General features: G+C 44.1%; 1 protein-coding gene across 1 annotated transcript; it reads right to left on the bottom strand.

Annotated features, from left to right (window-relative positions):
• Positions 1-18,045: 18,045 nt before the first annotated feature.
• Positions 18,046-18,693, bottom strand: Sf3b5 (splicing factor 3b subunit 5). Its single transcript, XM_004628552.2, has one exon. The coding sequence runs from the start codon at positions 18,559-18,561 to the stop codon at positions 18,301-18,303; it is 261 nt and encodes an 86-aa protein (XP_004628609.1). The 5' UTR covers positions 18,562-18,693; the 3' UTR covers positions 18,046-18,300.
• Positions 18,694-19,202: the final 509 nt, after the last annotated feature.

Below are 19,202 nucleotides of genomic sequence, written 5' to 3' on the forward strand. Positions count from 1 at the left end.
AAAAAAAAAGTGTGTAAGCTTGTCCATACAAACATATGAATTCTAGAAGCATATACCAGTATGACAGTACCATTTTACCACTAACAAAAATGAGTTATAGTTTGGCATTGTGTAATTCTCAGTCCACATTCAAACTTTCTCTGTGATGCTAAAAATGAATTTTTCACCATTTCTGTTATCCTTTGTATTAATTGGGAAGCATACAAGATTCTGCCCATTGTGCTTGGTTGGCTCGCCTAAATTATTTTTCATCTTCTTCCTGTTCCATGCTGCTGACCTATAGAAGAGACCGGGTCCCCAGTGTCTGAATGTCTGATATTCTGCTTTTCTCTGCTTACTTCTTTCAACAACTTGTTCATCTATTCTCATGTACATGGGATTATAGGGGTGCTGCACTACCATGGGCAGATCACCTACCTTTTGATTACTCATTAAAAAGAAACAAGAAAAAATTGTGTCTAAGCAACACCTTTCTTCTTGGATTCAGTTCAGTTGGATCACGGTTTTTCACCAGGGACTAGTTGTAGTGAATTAGTCATATTCCAGTAGTTTCCTAAAGAGTAGAGGATGATATAATGCAGGATTGAAAGACCCATAAATGAGTTAAACAACAAAAGAAACCTATTTTAGAAGAAATCCAGGAATTGATTATCTTGGTGTTATATAGCTATATTCTTTGCTTCAGTGGGCTCTGCTAAAAGAATATTCTCTTTTTAAAAAATTATTCATTTGAAAGAAAAACATATTTCCATATGCCAATTACCATTTTTAACTATGAATGCTGGGATATAAAGTTTTTAGATATAAAGAATAATTTATTTTAAAATAACTGGAGGGGTCTACTGCATGTCTGTGCTGACTGTTATATTTGATAGGATACGTGAGGAGTCTTGCATTTTATAAGTTAAAAACTGGAGCTCTGTGAGGTGATCATTTTCTCAAGAATATATTGATAGTGGTCATATTTGTATCATAAGCATATGTAACTTCTGCATTAAGAGGTAGCTTCTAAAGGTTTTCTCTAGGTTTATAGATAATTTTCCAACACATAAAGGAAATGGTACAATTATTAGAATTGCTTAGGTTCATGGGGTACCTACAATGTTCCAGGTATTTGTTTTTACTATATAATCAGCCACTTAGATATCACAAAACTCCCATGTACTAGGTCCTAGAGTTAGACCAAGGACCAGTGATAAAATCAGGTAACGTTCCCAGGGGCTTTCAGAACCAGGACTTGAGCCCAGAGAGCGTCAGCCGGCCAGGAGCTTCTGTACAAGGCAAACCTTCCGTTAAAAGTATTGTCATGCAGGGGCAGATGGAAGCAGTGGGACAGTTGCCAGCCCAAGTGAGTGACTTCTTCCAGAGCGGGTCCAGGGCCCTTCAGCAGTTACAGGAGAGATGCAGGGAATCCCCGTCCAAACAGAGGAGTACCGGGCAGATCTGGAGATACTCCCAGAGCCCCGTCACTGGGAGACTTGAAGGTGTCCTTCTTCTTCCCCTCTTGTCCCTGCCTTCTGACACAACTAGTCAGGTCACAGCGACGGCAGCAGATCAAGAAAAAAGAGAAGCTAAGTGCCCTTGCGGGTAGTCTACCCCTAGCCCAGGCAAGGCCACATGGCCTAGGCCTCCCCTGCCTTTCAAGAACACAGCTGTTGGCCCAGTTTCCATTTTGAAGGTCAGCTCAGGGGGAACAATCACTTAGATGACAGTTGTTTGTCACACACAAAGAGTTCACTTTAGACTTCTATAAAGAAAATCTTCTTGCATACTGAGAAGATGTTGTATAAAATATTGCATTTGGATGGCTTGGAGTTTGCTTCATTTTGTTTTAGCAAAGTCTCTGTATCTACAACCATGCTGCATTGCTTGAAAACTAAGAAGACTGCATTAGTTGGTTGGGGCTTCTCGAACAAAGCACTTAACAGAGGGCCGGCAAGATAGCTCAGTGGACTCAGTGCCTGCTTTGGCAAGTGCATGGACCAGAGTTCAATCCCACATGCTGTGCTGGCCCTGCCCCCGGGCGTGCTGAGCTGGCGAGAGTCCAGGCATGGTGGCGCACACCTATAATCCCAGTGCTGGGGAGGCTGAAAACAGGAGGCTCAACACAAGTCCCATCTGCATAGTGAGACCCTGTACCAAATACACAAAGTACCTAACAGAGATTCACAGTGCTGGGCCCAGGGGTCAGCAGAGTTGAGTCCTCCTACCCCATGTGAAGGACAAGCTGTTCCATAACCATGTTTCAGCTTCTGGAGGGCTGGTCCTCTTGCCTCCATCGCGCATGGCATTCTCCCTGTGAGCATCAGTCTCCAGGGCGACTTCCGCATTTTATAGACCCCAGTGGGGTGGGATTAGGGCCCATCCTAATGACCTCAACTCAAACTTGATTGCTTCTATAAACACATTTTCAAATAAAGTTACCCTTAGTATTTCAGCATACATTTTTAAGCATACACAATCCAACCCATAACAACACTTTTATTAAAATGAATGTCTGGGGGCTGGTGAGATGGCTCAGTGGTCTAAAGCACCTACTTAGAACAAGCTTAGCAAAGCACAGGGACCACGGTTCAATCCCCCAGCATCACATGCCAGCCGGCCCCGCCCCCTGGTGGGCTGAGCTGGCCACACACACACACACACACACACAATAAATAAATAAATAAAATTTTAAAAAAAATTTAAAAATAAAATAAAATAAAATGAATGTCTGGATTTTTGTTTCATTTTATCATTGTTTGTTTATTTCGTGGTCCTGGAAATTTAACACAGGACTTCATACCTTAGACAAGAAGCATTTTACCAGTGAGCTACATCTCTAGCCCTTTCAATTTTATTTTGTTTATTATTTTTTTAATAATTACAATGACAACTTTTATTTTTTGTAATTTTTATTTTATTTGTGTATGTGTGTGTGTGTGGCCAGCTCAGCCTACCAGGGGGTGGGGCTGGCTGGCATGTGGTGCTGGGGGATTGAACCGCGGTCTCTGTGCTTTGCTAAACTTGCTCTAAGTAGGTGCTTTAGACCACTGAGCCATCTCACCAGCCCTCAATTTTATTTTGAAACAGAGTAACTAAATTATCCAGGCTAGATTAAACTTAAGCATCCTCCTGCCTCAGCCTCCCACATAGCTAGGATTGCAGGAGGGTGCCACCATGTCTGGCTCCTTTTATAATTTTTATTCCTACTTTGATTTTTAGATTATTTTCCCTGCTTTTATTTCCTGCTGACAGACATTTTTACTTCTTAATTTTGTTGCCTGTCCTCTCTACCATCTTTTCTTTTCTCACACTGATTCCCAGTTAGACTTCTAGGATAACTTACAAGGAAATCTCAGCATGGAAATTCCCATTCTTTTTTCATTGTGTTTACTTGAGTTCCGCCCTACTTAAATGGTACATTTAAAGTACACTTCTTTTTTTTTTTTTTTAATTTATTTGTGTGTGTGTGTGTGTGTGTGTGTGTGGCCAGCTCAGCCCACTCGGGGGCGCGGCTGGCTGGCATGTGGTGCTGGGGATTGAACCGCGGTCCCTTGTGCTTTAGCTAAGCTTGTTCTAAGTAGGCGCTTTAGACCACTGAGCCATCTCACCAGCCCTAAAGTACACTTCTTTCAGAAGCAGGACCCTCATTCGTGCTAAGCAAATATACTGAGCAGCACCTAGCCCTTAGTTTATTTTTAATCCTTTCAGCCCTGATACCCATCAAGTGCCTTATTTCATAACAGAAAAACTGCTGTCAGCTAAAGATGTGATGTTGTTTCATCACTCAGACCAGGTGGCTTCCCAGCCTGGGCACACCGCTGTCTTACGTCATCCTCTGGTCAATCACAGCATTAACCAAGGCAGCCTTTGATAAAAGATTCCACAAGATAACCAAGAGCTAGTGGGCTCTTACATTGCCTTTGCAGTACACTGAGAGCATCACCTTTGTCTCCAGCTTCAGGAATGCCGATGAACATACCAGATGCTCCCCTTCTCCCCAGCATGAGGGGCACGAGAGCCAATACCCCAGTGCACATCTCTGGATTTTCTCCTGTGCTGCTGGTGCCCATTCTGCTAAGTCTCACTGTGGGAGTGTGTGACATTGAGTTGGCACCGTGGTAGCCCTGTCATCAGACCCGCAGTGATCATGTGACACACACTGATTTTGGAGATGTGAAAATGAGAAGCAGAAAACAATGTACCTTAAGCCTGGGCAGTGTGCAAGCAGCTTGTGGTTACCTGGCTGAATGTGCAACAAACAGCATAAGGCCCAGGGAGGGCTTGTCCTATCCCGGAACCATCCAGCCTTCCCCTGACGACTGTCCTCTTGGTCAGCCAGATGGAGCCACCCTCTCATTTGCTGAGGCCTCCCACTCTTCTGGAGGCATCGACTCCACTGAGGTCCAGCAGAGGACCTTGCCCTTGGACAGAATGGTTGGTCCAGGGGCAGTCTGGAAGTTTAACCTGGAAGGACATATCTCCTGGCAACTTTCAAAGAAACAGAACCAGTTCTGAGGAATCAGAAATAAAAAATGAAGTTTGGGGCACTTAAATTTGAGTTCTAGGGACAGGGTCTCACAGGGCATGCGCAGGGGCGGGGCTGGCACAGCATGTGGTGCCCGGGAACATTAGATCCCTGTGCTTGCCTAAGCAGGCGCTTAGTCTGCTGAGCCTTCTCACCGATCCTTGAGTTCCAGGTTGTGAAGCACCAAAGCTGAGGTCTCTGAGCTGGTTGTTGACATGAGCCTGTTAGATTTAGCTACTGTGAATCTTAATATCCTTCTTTTGCAATCTAAATCACCAGATTTAGAACAGGGAAGATAAGCCCTAGACATTGAGACACATTTAATAAATATTTATTGCACACTTACAACCTACCAGCCTTGGCTAAACCATGGACTATAAAATGAAAATTGTCCCTCTGTTCAAGCCTCTCAGAGGTCAGAAGAGCAAATCCTCCGGCAGCCTTGACTAGTTCAGTCTGACACCCTGCACGAAGCCCTCTGTACACCTCAAACATAATGAAGATTGATTTTGTATAAGTGGTTTTGTCCGGAGGCATTTCTGAAGTATGCTATATACCAGGTACAATGTGGACTTCTACAGACAACACCTCTGTAATAAATTCCATCCTCTTCATGGCCAGAATTAAGCCCTGACACCAATGGAGAACACAGGTTTCACATTATCTTCTGCCACCAGCTTGCTGTTTCAAAGGAGCCTCTGCTAAGGGTACCCAAGAAAACAGAGGGGAGTTTGGATTAAGTCCTTTTTAGGTTTATGCGCTGCGCACTCCTGATGTTCAATGTTCAGTTGCTGGAGGAAATTGGGAGCAGAAAATACTCAGCAGATTAGGCTGCAGATTAAAGAAAAGATGCACTAGACTTGCTGTAGACATAAAGGCTGCCCTCGCGTCAGTGCCTAATGTGGCAGCAACAAGTCAGCTGATGCTGGTTATTTACGTGCTGCCTGTATGAATTTGCATTTTAGCATTTCCACAGTCTGACACCACATATTTCAATCATTCAGACCTGGTCAGAAGAAATTCTATGACTTTGGGTTCTGGGGATATAGCTCAGCAGCACAGTGCCTGCCTGGCAAGCATGAGGTCATAAGTTTGATTCTCAGTGCCAGAAAAAAAAAGAAAGAAAAGAAATGATGTGTTAAGCTCATAAGACTCTGTCATCTTTTTTGTTTTTAATTTTTTATTTGTTTTTTTAGGGAAGGGTGTAAAGGGTGTTCAGGGTCTCACTACTAGATCAGACTTGTAGTGATCCGCCTGTTTACAGCCTCCCAAGTGCTGGGAGTACAGGCACGCACCACTATGCCCAGTCTCAATTGCCATCTCGGCAGGCCCAGGGATTGAACCCCTAGCTCCTGCACCTGCTTGCAGGCACTTTAATCTACTGAGCTATTTGGCCGGCCCATAAAATCTGTATTCTTGAGTGCATACTTGGAAAAAAAAAGCTAGATATTATTATGACTGATTTGAATTTCAAACAATTAAACATTAAGTGGAAACAAGGTTTCAGCAGGAATCTATATACTATTATTTGAAACTTAAAAAGAGATCTATAGTGAAAGCCAATTTCTACTATGTTGTCTACGATGTGTTTCAGGCAAAAATGGGCTTTTGTATAAGTTAGAAATTAGTTATCGAAATTGAAAGGGACCGTAAAGATTTTTAATAGGTAGGTGTGGGGAAAACTCATTTACAGAGGAAGGCAAATTGAATGTATCCAAATACAGTAGTGCTTCGGTTCATGAACTTAATTCATTGTAGGAGTCTGAAAAAGATGGCTGTGTTAGTGTCCATAAGGGGAAGACCCAGTTGAGTTCATCACACGATGGGGAGTTCACGAACAGAGGCAAAATGCTGCCAGACACTTCAGTTGAGAAACAGAATTGTTCACGAACAGAAGTGTTATGAACCGAGGTACAGTATTACTGTATAATTTTCATGAAGGCGCTAGGCAGCCATAATCTGACAACATGCAAATTTATGATAATTTTATAGGTTGTGAATTTTAAAGAAACTTTGTGTATGATGATATCTATGTGTATATTACACATATTTTTTTAAATGAAAAAATTCTTCCTGAAATACAGCAATACATGCATCACCTCCAAAATAGACTTTATGAAGAATGAGTGTTAGGACACTTGCCTTGCATATTCAAAGGCCTGGGTTCAATCTTCAGCACTGCAAAACAAAAAAACAACAATTCCAAAAAGTATTAGGAGAAACCTCTGGCCTCATCCAGGAAGTTGTGGTATCTGACTGACTATGTAACAGTATCCACACCCTTTAACTCTCTTTCCACTAGAGTATTCCCAGAGGCCTGGCCTGGGCTGAGATATAGTTTACATCACATTCTAGAATTTGTATTGTGCAAAATTACTGGCTTAAACAGTGACTGTACTAACAGTAAACTCCCAACTGTGGAGTCCTCCTGAAAATACTTATTAAATAAATTCATTATCTTTAGATTTTTTTTCCTTATATTTTTGGTACAGGAGCATAAATAACCAGTTCCAGTGTTATTCATATCCTCAACATACTCCAGTCTCCTATGACAAACGGAAAGCTCCTGTACCCTTCCTCTACTCTACCCTTCCGAGCATATGAATGCTGCGTATCATTTGATCTTCCGCCAATAATGGTATAATGTGAAAATCTATTGTGTTATCAAACCATGGAATTCTTCATGAAATCCTTAAAAGTTCCAGTCTAGTCTACATACTTTGGGAGTAAATGGCCTTTAATTAACACTGAATCTGTGAGGGCATAAATTCTAAAGATCCTCCAGGGCAGAAATGGAGTAAGATGCATTGGCTTCGTTGTACTGGTTATCTATTAAATTTCTTATCACAGAGTATTAAAAATGAATATGGGAAGGGAGATGGGAGCAGGGGAAACACAGGCTAGAGAGAAAAAAGTGCCTAACCGGCTTTTTATGTCATGAGTACAAATATACTGATTTTCCAGTTTGATCTCTAAAAGTTACAAGTCTATTTAAATAAACTGAAACTAGGTTTATGTTTAGTCCTGTGCTTCCATGTTATATGTGTCACCCCCCAAGGTGGCTCCTCACTATAGGAATTTTTCTCAGATTTCATTTCCATTGATCTGTAATTGTTTTATTCTACATATGCGACATATTTGGGTTTTTAACAAAATATTCTTTCCTCAAGAAATTAAAGCAAAGGATCCAGTGAACTCCTATAAAAATGGATATTGTAATATTAGTATTTAATCAAAATTATATTTTGATATTTATTTAGCTTGAGGGTTTCATTTTATTTGAAATGATCAAGTTGAGTCACTGGTTTTTTTGTTTGTTTGTTTGTTTGTTTGTTTTTGCACTGCTTACTCATGTCAAATGGACAGGAACCAGTGTGTGTTTCTTTGAGAGATGCTGAGGTTTTAAAAGAACCACAGCACTGGGAGCATCAGACTTGTCAAGACTCAGGTCACGCAGCGGGAAACACCGAAGTTCCATTTTAAACCCAAAGGGTGGAAAGACCCGGGATCAATGTGAGTCTAGCGTTTTTCCTGAGATCCTTCTCACTCTGTGGCGATAGGGGTAATTACAAGGCCCGCTGCGGAATGAGATAACGGGGGAGAGATAACCGCTGGAAGGAGGGAAGATAAGAGCTGGAGCTGGGTCCAGCTGGAAGCCGCAGAGAGAGACAGAGAAGCTGCCCCAGAGGGGAAAGCATCCGGGCGAGCATCTGGGAGCCCCCCGCCCTGGCCCTAATCAGTGGCCTGTCTTCCTCCCCAAAGTCCCTGCGATCTGTGCTCCCCTTTCACTTTATGCAAGTTCAGCAAACACTTAGCAAATAAATAGCTGAGAGTAAAGTTGTAGAAATAAAAGTCCTGCCCTATAGAATACTTAAGAAGTTTCAGGACACAGGAGATACACGTGGGCCCTGCGGAGGAAACCTTGCCACGCGCGAGGAGACACGGATGGCGGCGTGCTCGGCAGAGCTGTCTGCTCTCATGAAGTGCTGCGAGCAGGCAAGCCCCTCTTGGGGGGCTCCGCGGGGGGCCCTGGGAAGAGTAGATGACATGGTCACCTCTCAATTTGAAAAGGTCTCAAAATACTTGAAAAAACATTAAATTGTATGAACATATTTATACGCGTGTTAAAATAGCTTTATTCAGATAGATCTTTGGCAAATGTGGAGGGGAACAAAAAAGGGAGTGATAGACAAGGGGGGGGGGACAGAGAATTGAGGTGCATTATGTACCCGCCATGACTCTCCATGAGGACTGCGATCATTATGTGCTGCAAACACATAACGCTAAAGCAAAACGTGAGCCAGGTCGCGGCGGTGCACGCTGTAATCCCAGCACCTCAGAAAGCTGAGGCAGGAGGATCGCTGCAAGTTTGAGGCCAGCCTGGGCTACAAAATGAGTTCAAAGCCAGCCTGAACTGCATAGTGAAACTGTCTCAAAAAGATAAAACAAACAACAACAAAAAACACTGAAAAAAATAAAATAGCTTGAGATGTAAGTCACATACCATATAATTAATTCATTTAAGGGGTACAATTCAATACCAGTTGGTATGCTAATTTTACACATATATATGTAATTATGTATGTGTGTGTGTGTGTGTGTGTATAATTTGTCATCTTGACCACCCCCATGACTAAGTCAGCATTACTTTAGTCAGCTGCAGTGGCAGATTCCCATAGTCCTAGCCCTTGGGCATCTGAGGCAGGAGGGGTACTTGTGTCCAAGAATTCAAAGCCAGCCTGGGCAATTAAGCAAGACTGCCTCAAAAAAAAGTACCATTAATCATACCCAGAATGGTACTTAGTCATCACCACTACCAGTTCCCAAACCTTTTCATTGCCCTGAAGAAAGTTTATGTACCCACAAAGCAGCCATTCCCATTGCACCTCCCCAGCCGCCCAGTAACCTCTCCTATTTTCGGTCCCTCTTGAGTTTGCCTATTCTGGGCACAGCGTGTGAGTCAAGTCATGCAGTGCTTATCCTTTCTGCTTATTTCACTGAACCCAATTCCCTCAGAACTCAGCTACACCGCACCACCGAGCAGGACTCCACTTCCCTGTGAGGCTGAATGTCCCAGTGTTTTTGTTCTCCATTCACCTTTGGCGGACTCTGGGTTCTTGCCCCCTTCTGACTAAGGCTGTGCTGAACATAAGCGCTTAACTTATCCATTGAATTCCTGCTTTTAGTTCTTTTGGGTATGTACCTAGGAATGGAATTACTGGACCACCGCAAGCCTGAGGACTGCCTGCAGGATTCTCCCCAGCCCCGCAGTTCAAGGTAGAAGACACTTCTGCTTGTTTTTGTGAGAAGACAGAAGGAAGCAGGGATAAGGTCCTTTGAGGGAGGGCTGGAGAGATAAGAAGAGAGGGCAGGGGCAGAGTAACAGTGAAGGGGTGGAAATGAGGAAGGCAGGGCAAGCCAGGAGGATTCCAAGGTGGCCGGATCGGAGCACAGCGCCCCTCCAAGGCTGGAGGCAGCCCCACAAGACTGGAGGGGGAGAGGATTCCTCAGGCTCTGTCTCCACCAGAGCCCCTCCCCCGGCAGCTTTCTGCTGGGTTGTGGGAAACATGATTACAACGTGTGTACAGTCTGGAAGGAAGGCGCGGGCCATGTAGGATCTGGAAGAAACGTGGGCTGAGAGAGAAGCCAATTAGGAACAAATTGTCATCTCTGTGAAGTGCACCAACTGCTAGCTGCAGGGTCACTCCTTGCTGATGCCGCGACATTATGCGTCTCACAGACACTGATAGGGCCAGTGAGCCCAAATATCTTTTTTTTTTTCTTACTCTTGTTCTGGCAAAAGAATGAAATTTGGATAAGATCATAACCACATACAACAGAATTGTTTCTCTCCAACCTAAACTGCTAACAACAACAATTTCCATTCACAAAAGTTCTTACTTTCAAGTAGATTACAACCCTAGGAAAAGCGCGTTTGAGGCTGTGAGCTCCTACCTATATGCTGTCCCCAGTTCATCTTCCCTACATTATTTCTTGTTCCAAATTTTTTTCACTACCTGTTATGGTTTGTGTCTAGTTGTTCCCCCAAAGCCTCGTGCAGTCATGGGGGCAGGGACTTCTAGAGTTTGTGATTAACTTGTGATCCACTGGGATTATGGGTGAGCCAAGGCTGGGATTATGGGCCTGAGTACTGCTGGGATTACGGGTGTGAGTGCTACACCTAGCCTGAGACAGGTAGCTTAAATGTCACATAAGAGAGTCAGAGGGACAGACTTCTCTCTGCAGCCGTTGTTGCTGCTATTCCTCCATTTGCTCTCTTGCTCTTTGCCGCCACTATGAAAGGTTGGTCTCTGCCCTGTGCTGCTCTGCCTTGGACACAGCTGAGGATGGACTGAAACCTCCAGTAACTGCGAGCTAACTAAACCTTTCCTTCTTTCATTTTGAGTGTCACGTATTTTTCCTAGCAATGAGAGAAGAGTAACTTAGATATTACCCAAATCAGTAACCCTCAAATATGTTGTTTTATCATGGTAATTATTTAAGGATTCTATGGCTAACATCAAGAAGCCAGCCAATAACAGATGCTAGAGGAGCTGGGGGACGAGGGAACCCTTCTCCACTGTTGGTTGGAGTGCAGTCTGGTACAACCACTACGGAAATTAGTGTGGAGATTCCTTAGGAAGTTAGGACTGGGAGTCTCAAGTCCGCTATTCCCCTCTTGAGCATTTTCTCAGAACTGAAAATATCGTATCACAGTGATATATGTGCCCCCAGGTTTATAGCAGCACAATTTGTCATAGCTAAATTCTGGAAACAAACCAGATGCCCATCAACTGAGGAATGGATAAAGCAGGTGTGGTATTTTTACACAATGGAGTATTATTCAGCTATAAAACAGGATAAATTGGAGATGTTTGCTGGTTAATGGATGATACTAGAGATCATACTCTCAAGTGAAATAAGTCAGACCCACATGTACATATTAAAATACTTTTTAAATATGTTAAATGAGCTGAAGTGTCTCCAAGGTGTGTGGCACTTCTGAAACAAATTTAACCAACACAGGGGCCAGGGAGATAGCTCAGTAGAATAAGTGCTTGCCTGGTAAGCACAAGGGCCTGAGTTCAATCCCCAATTGTCTCCTTGGTATGAGAACCTGAAAGAGAAAATGGAATCTGAAGGGTACAATACATACTGGGAAAAGGGAACAAACTTATTCAAAAGGAAAGAGTTACTGAACTGAGGAGGACAGGCGAGGGAGTGGCGGAGAGATTTATCTATGTATGTAAGCAGGACGGTTTGGACAATCATACTGTGGACTTTTGCTGGTCTATGGAAAGGATAAAATAATGCCTAATTTGTTTTGTCTCCTTTTTTCAATTGTTTCTACTTTTTCTCTTCTTAATTTCTTACATATTTCTTTTTTCTTCCAATTTTGCATCCATATATCTGGTAATATGAATAACTGGTTGGAAGACAACATGATGCATTACAACAAATACTGCGAAATTCATATTACTTTGTTAAGTGAAATTCTGTATCACTTGTAATTTTTGTTTTAACATTATTTTTTATGCTCTTTATATTGAAAAGAAAAAGGATTCTAAGGTCAGTAAGCTTAGGAAATGATGGGTTAAAGATTTTTGCTGATATGTTAAATGAGGGGCTGGGGAGATAACTCATTGGTTTAAGCACCTGCCTCGCAAGCACAAGGACCCAAGTTTGATCCCCAGTACCACATGCTGAGCCACCCTTGAACCTGGGCGTGCCCTTCCACCCCAAAACCATGTGTGGTGGCACATGCCTGTAATCCTAGTGCCAGGTAGGCTGAGACAGGAGGATTACTATGAGTCCGAGCTGTATAGCAAGATGGTGTACCAAATAAATAAATGATTAAAAAATAATTTTTTAATATGTTAAATGAGCTGAAGTGTCTCCAAGGTATGTGGCACTTCTGAAACAAATTTAACCAACATAGGGGCCAGGGAGATAGCTCAGTAGAATAAGTGCTTGCCTGGTAAGCACAAGGGCTCGAGTTCAAATCCCTAGTTCTACCAAAAAAAAAAAAAAAAAAGTAACACTGCCCTCACAGCATTTCTAAAAAACAACTCTTTGCTGCTCTCCCCCAAAAAGCTGCCAATAATTTCTCAGTGTTACACTTCTGTAAACCACAGTTGGGAAAGCCCTGATCGATGAGGAGCCTGAAAGAGACCTGAAGGCCAGCCCTGACTCTACACTTACCTGCCGACCAACCAAGATTTACAGGCAGTTTAATTCTCCTTCTAGACTTGCTCACTGGAGTAATAGGACAGCTCTCAATTTCCTTATGAAGATGGCACAGTGTGTGCAAGTTGTTAGCACATAGTGAGCATTCAATAAACGTAACTTTTGTTATTAGCCTGGGACTTGGGGCTTGGTTTTCTAATCTTGTGACAGTGAGCGTGGAAGACAGAGAGGTCATTAGAAGGAAGCCACAGAATGGTTTCTCAGTAGGGAAGGTGGTCTGAATTCCCTGCCGGGTCTGTGGTAACTGGCAGCACGCCCAGAGGCTCTCACTGTTCCACTCTCCTCCGCCTGGACCTTCTATCTTGTGTCGCAAGGATCTGTTCAAAGCCTCGCTCCACCGGCGTGCTCTCCCGCCCTCCTGCCTTTTACGATCATCACTTCCTGAGAACTACAGCCTTTGCATTTCAGTCTTTCTTTAGCACTGAGCCCTCGCTGCTGCCTGTAAGGGCTGCGTTTCTTCTGCCGACTCATCCTCTCAAGGGCAGTCTTTATCTTGTTCTGTCCTTGTGAGTTGGTGTCTTTTTCTTGTTCTATCCTCGCGAGCTGACGCAGTGATCTGTAAAGGGATCGCTACAAATTTAAACGAAAAAAATGCCTATTTATAGTTTTGCATGTGGCTTCTTAATTGCAACATCCATGTAAATAAATAGAAAAACAGCTGATTTTGTTCTGAAGTTGGCAGGAATCCACTCTTGCAAAGCTGCTCCCCAAAGAAAGCTGCACCAGTCATCTGCTGCCCCCCTGTGTCGGACGCGGGGATCACTACCTGTGGCCCAACAGGGAACAGCAGCGGGCAAGAGTTGTTTGGGCAGTTATTTTCAGACAGCGGAATGGAAGGTTTTCCACACAAGACACTTACCTCCTTCTATGTTTATCTTTATTGAACATATTTCAAGTTAATGTATATTAAAATGATATGAGGTCTCATATTCCTTCCTATTGTATACTGATATTTCTTCACTATAATCTCCTAGGCTTTAGTATTGACATTTAAAAATCGGAGACAATATCTGGCATCAACTTATTCTAGTATTATTTCTAAATATTTGATCTGCATAGGGCAGTGGATGTTTGGGATTCTGTATCATGAAACTAGACTGAGCTAGTTTCAAATCTGGGTTTAGATAACAAGCTGTGTGATTTTTCAAATTAATTTTTCTGAATCTGTTTCACCTGTAAAATAAAGATGGTACTTCCCAAAGATTAAACAAGAGAAAATGCTTAGATACTATAATTATGACAGGAAACATGTCTTCAAACATCTTTCTTTGCCACTATCTATCTTAGCACAGTTGAGACCTGTGTCCCATGTGTGGAAAATATAGTATTGGGAGTTTTTTGGTTTCTTCATAGCATAAGACCTTTCTGAGGAAAACAGGGTAATATTAATGAATTTGACTTTTTCACATGTACAAAAAATAATCAACACTTCCAAGTTGAAGACTGCCTGTATATTATCAGTTAAGCTCTATCTTCCTATATCCAATAAGAAGTGTCAGACACATATTTTAAAATATATCACTTGGGGCTGGTGAGATGGCTCAGTGGTCTAAAGCACCTACTTACAACAAGCTTAGCAAAGCACAGGGAACGCGGTTCAATCCCCCAGCACCACATGCCAGCCAGCCCCGCCCCCTGGTGGGCTGAACTGGCCACACACACGCTAAATAAATAAATAAATAAATAAAAATATATCACTTAACAGGTGAAAATCTTTGTCCTTATGTAACCCAACAATATAAATTCCAGCTAATTTGTGGAGGTCTTTCTCTAAGTTACTAACATCCTTCTCAATTTGTGGAGTTAATATACATATATACTTCTCAGTTTTTACATATGCCAGCCCATATGACAGATTCATCTCTTTATCTATAGTACAAGACATTGTATTAAAAAATGTATTTAGTACAAGATTTATAGGGTCTCACTACACAGCTTGGACTCGTGGTGATTCTCCTGTCTTCAGCCTCCCAAGTTTTGGGACGACAGCTGCACACAACACTCAGTCTCATTTGCCATCTCAGTGTGCTCCAGGGGCGGGGCCAGCACTGCAAACGGGATCGAACCCCAGTCCCTGCATCTGCCTAAGCAGGCAGGTGCTTTAATCCAATGAGCTATCTGGCTGGCCTGACATCATTTTTTTTTTTTTTTGCTCTGTTTGGTACAGCTTCCAATTAGGGACAGGGCTCACTGTAATGACACTTTGTATACCATTATAAAGCTCTGTAAGAAGAGTGATTTATAGTTTTACTCTTTAAGGTAAAAAGGGAAACAGAATTAATGTTGACACTTTGATTGAATCATCTGAAGCAATTCAGTTGGTTTTCTAAGCGATGGCCCATTTCATCCCCTGTACTGAGATCAAACTCAGGACCTTGCTCTTGCCAGGCAGGTGCTTATGCCACTGAGTCACCTCCCAGGTCCTTTGTTCATTTTTGCAAAAATGTCTACTAAACACTCAAGTGTAAGTAACTATATCCGCATTCTTCCAAGTAAAATTTGTAGGCATTTCAGGGAGTACTAAGTCAAACCCACTTGTATACAAATACCATGATTTTATTTGCCTTTTTCATTGTTAATTTGCACACATGGTAGAAATCCAAGTGCCAAAATTACTCTCACAAGTCAGGGGACTGGCACTAAACTGTACTAGTAATTATTATATTGTCACCTTTTCAATAAAAACAGCTAAAACAAATACCAGTGTCACTTATGAACATCCTTAAGGAAACTGTAAAGATGGCTAACTTTATGAAGTCATACACCCAGAAGACCTGCTTTTTACTACTTTGTGATGAAATTGGCAATACACACAGTGCTCCTGCTATGCACAAAACGAGCTGGGTTTCTCAAGGGAAAGTAGTCATACTTATGAGTTGCAAACTGAACTACTGTCTCTTAAGGGTGCATCAGCTTTACAAAAAAGAACTAGTTTTCACATTTAGGTATTTAGTAGCAATCCTACATTTTTTTTTTTTTTTTTTTTTTGGCAGAACCGGGGATTGAACTCAGGCCCTTGCACTTGCCACGGAAGCGCTTATTCCACTGAGCCATCTCCCCGGCCCCTATCCTACATTCTTGAAAACAAATTAAGTGGGCCTATCACTTAAAGAAAAATAATTATTTTCTCCCAGTAATCAAACTGAGGCTTTCAAGTCACAACTTAACACCTGCAGAAAATACAGTGCTGAGAATTTCTTGGTTTAATACTGTAACTTTCCTGAAGAAACAGGGATAATACTAACATAATTTTTTCATATATACAGAGAAGTATTTACAAGACCTGTAGAGTTGGGGCTGCAGAGATAGCTTGTTGGTCTAAGCACCTACCTGGTAAGCACAAGGACCCAGGTTGAATCTCTGGTTCTCAGCACCTAGTACCCGGTAATCCCAGTGCTGAGGAGGCTGTGACAGGAGGATCACTATGAGTCCAAGCTGTGTAGTGAGACACTGTACCAAATAGATATAGGATTTTTGAAAAAATTTTAAAAGAACAATCCATCCAAAATTCAAAGGCCTGGGGAGATAGCTCAGTATAGTAAGTGCTTGCCTGGCAAGTAAGGTGTTCTGAGTCCAACCCCCAGTACTGCAAAAAAGAAAAAAAAAATTCAAGATAGCTCAAGGAATTTTAATGTCAACTCACTAACCTAGCTTCAGATTCCATGCTGTAATTTCAGAAACTACCACTAGTTTTTGCTTAAATGTCATAGAATAACACAAAGGGCTAAAAAGTGTTCCCAACCTACATATTTATGAAGAAATTTTCTCATACTTCCACTAAAACTTTTTATCCCAACAGTATCAATACAGAAAATGACAACCCAATCACCTAGTAAGCCAGGTGTCAAAGACATCTCCAAATTTTTTTTTTTTTTTTTTAAATTCTCCTAAGGCCAGCCAAATAACTCAGGGAATTAAAACGCGTGCTTGAGGCTGGTGGTGCACCCTAGACACCCCCCCCACCACGCGACAGCCCCGCCCTCTGGGCATGTGACATGCGCCTGTAATCCCAGCACTTGGCTGTAAATTGAATCACGAGTCCCATCTAGTAGTGCGATCCTGAACATCTTGTAGACCCTTCCTTAAAACACAGAAAAAAATTAAAAGTTCTCACTAAACCGGTTTGGGAAATATTTTTCATGAAAGTACTTTTATTATTTAATGACACTGTTATGTGCACAGAAATTGCTGCAAACTTTCAAATTTCCTGCTTTGTGGGGAGTAGTCTCAAACACGTATTTAAAATATGCACCGCAACCCACACCAATGTATATTGGCTGGGTTTTCAAGAATTTTTAAAAGTATTATCAGAGTCCAACTGCGAAGATGTTTTAAGGAGAGGGAGGAAGGGAGGGAGGGAGGGGGAGAAATGGAGAGGAAGGGAGAGAGAGAAAAAGAGGGAAAGGGAGAGCGAGAAAAAACAAAAGAAAAAGAGGAAAAAAAAAAAAAAAGCAGGGCCCAGGGATACAGTTCCTAGGTAGTGTTTCCTAATCCACATAAGACGCTGGTGTGATCCCGCACCACTGGGTAAAACTGGCGGCTCACTTCCCCTCCAGCGGCTCCGTCCTTACCTCCCACTCCTGGGTCTCCCCCTCCGTGCCACTGCGTTGCCATCCTCTATGTCTCTCTCAGCCACGCTGGCTTCTGCCATTCCTCCAGTGGCCAAACACCCCCCGCTTTAGCGCCATACCCTGGCGACTTCCTCTACATGAGAGGCAATTTCTCTAGCTTTTTGCAGGGCTATTTCCTTCAATTTTTCTGTCTTTTCTCAAACATCATCATCTCAATAACCCGACCATCACTTAAGATCACTACCTTACCGGCCACCCCCACCTCCCGGCAGTGCGTAACGCTTGCCGAGGCCACAGGGGGTCTGGCCTCCCTCTCCCCGGCCGGCTAGCACCAGGGACGCCCCAAGGGCCCAACAAGGGCCTGCCACGTGGGGCGCAACACGCGTGGGCTCAGCGCTCAAGGAATGAACGCATTCATTTGTCAGCTCGTTATCTCTGAACTCAGAGTTCCCAGAAAGAGCATTCAGTTTAGGTCGGCGCCAGCAAACGTTTGAAACGAGAGACTGAGTGCGACGTTATTTTTTTAAAAACCCCAAAACCAAAAAACTCCAAAACCTGGAAGGCACCGCGGGCCCGGGCACGTCACTCGTGGAAAGCGCGGGCGTTCAGCAACATTACCAGCGCGGCTGGCCACGCGCGGGCCCGCACTTCCTACTCGTCCACCTCGGCAGACCCCGCACCGCGCCACCGACACAAGCAGTTCACACCGAGAGACTGCGAAATTTCTAAACTTTATGGAACAACAGGCCGAGCGCCGCCTCAGTCCCGCCTCAGTCCAGCGCAGCCTTCCCCTCCCGCAGCTCCAGGTCCCGACGGCCTCTCACTGCCACGTCCAAGGGGAGCACGAAGCAGCCCAGCGTCACCTCTGGACACCATGGCCACGCACGCCAGACTCGGGACGCGGAGGCGCCGGGACGCCAGCCAGGGCGGCGGAAGGCGCGGGAAGGCGGCGCCGACGGGGGCCGGGAGGGCTCAGTTCTCCTCGGGCTTGTCGGCGGGCGGCCCACAGGGCTGCAGCATCTTCTCCATCAAATTGAAGCGGACTCGCGCTTTGCTCTCGTTCTCGGCAATGGCGAAGTAGTTGAGAAGGTCGAAGTGGCCCATGTAGGAGCAGTACGAGTCGCGGTGCTGGTTCACCAGCCACTCCCACTTGGTGGTGTCGGCGTGGCCCGTGCCGATGTACTTGGACTGGAGATGCTCCAGCTGGCTGTGGATGGTGTAGCGGTCCGTCATCGTGCCGCTTGGCCTTCCGTTGCCAGGTCAGACGCCGAAGAGAAGAGGCTGCTCTCGGTTTTCCCGCCGGAGACAGGCCGCCGCCAGTGCCCTCCGCTCACGCGCCGTCGCAGGAGAATAGCGTCACGACGGCGAGATTGCGCAGACTCTCGGCCAAGAGGCGGAAGCGGAAGTGCATTCTGTCGCGCAATTGGGGTTGCCTAGGTGATCCGGCAATTGTACCGCCCCCCTCGCTGAGCTCCGCCCTACCGGAAGTCGTGGCGTTGTGGTCCACTTACGACGTAATCCTAATTTTAGCCGTGCATTCTGGGCCTTGTAGTCTCGGAGTTAGCGCTGGCAGGCCACAGCACACCTCCCCGACACGCGTGTTTATTTTGTGCCCGACCTCCCTTCTTCCCTGTGGCTTTCTTTCCGTCTTCCTTCCCTTCTGAAGATGGAACCCTGGACCTTCTCACTGAGCTACATCCAGACTTTTTATCTGGGGACAAAATTTCACTCAGTTGTTAAATTGCCCAAAGTGGGTTTAAATCCAAGATCCTCCTGCCTCAGCCTCCCGGAGTGCTGGGATTACAGACATGCCTTGCCGCATTCCGCTGCCCCTCGCATTTTAGAAGGCCTTGGGTTGCCTGAGGGAGGACGGT

Source organism: Octodon degus, unplaced genomic scaffold (genome assembly GCF_000260255.1).
Source record: "Octodon degus isolate 3935 unplaced genomic scaffold, OctDeg1.0 scaffold00024, whole genome shotgun sequence".
Lineage (NCBI taxonomy): Eukaryota > Metazoa > Chordata > Mammalia > Rodentia > Octodontidae > Octodon > Octodon degus.

Coding starts and splice junctions, on each gene's coding strand:
- Sf3b5 (XM_004628552.2), bottom strand. CDS start 18,561: ATGACGGACCGCTACACCATCCACAGCCAGCTGGAGCATCTCCAGTCC.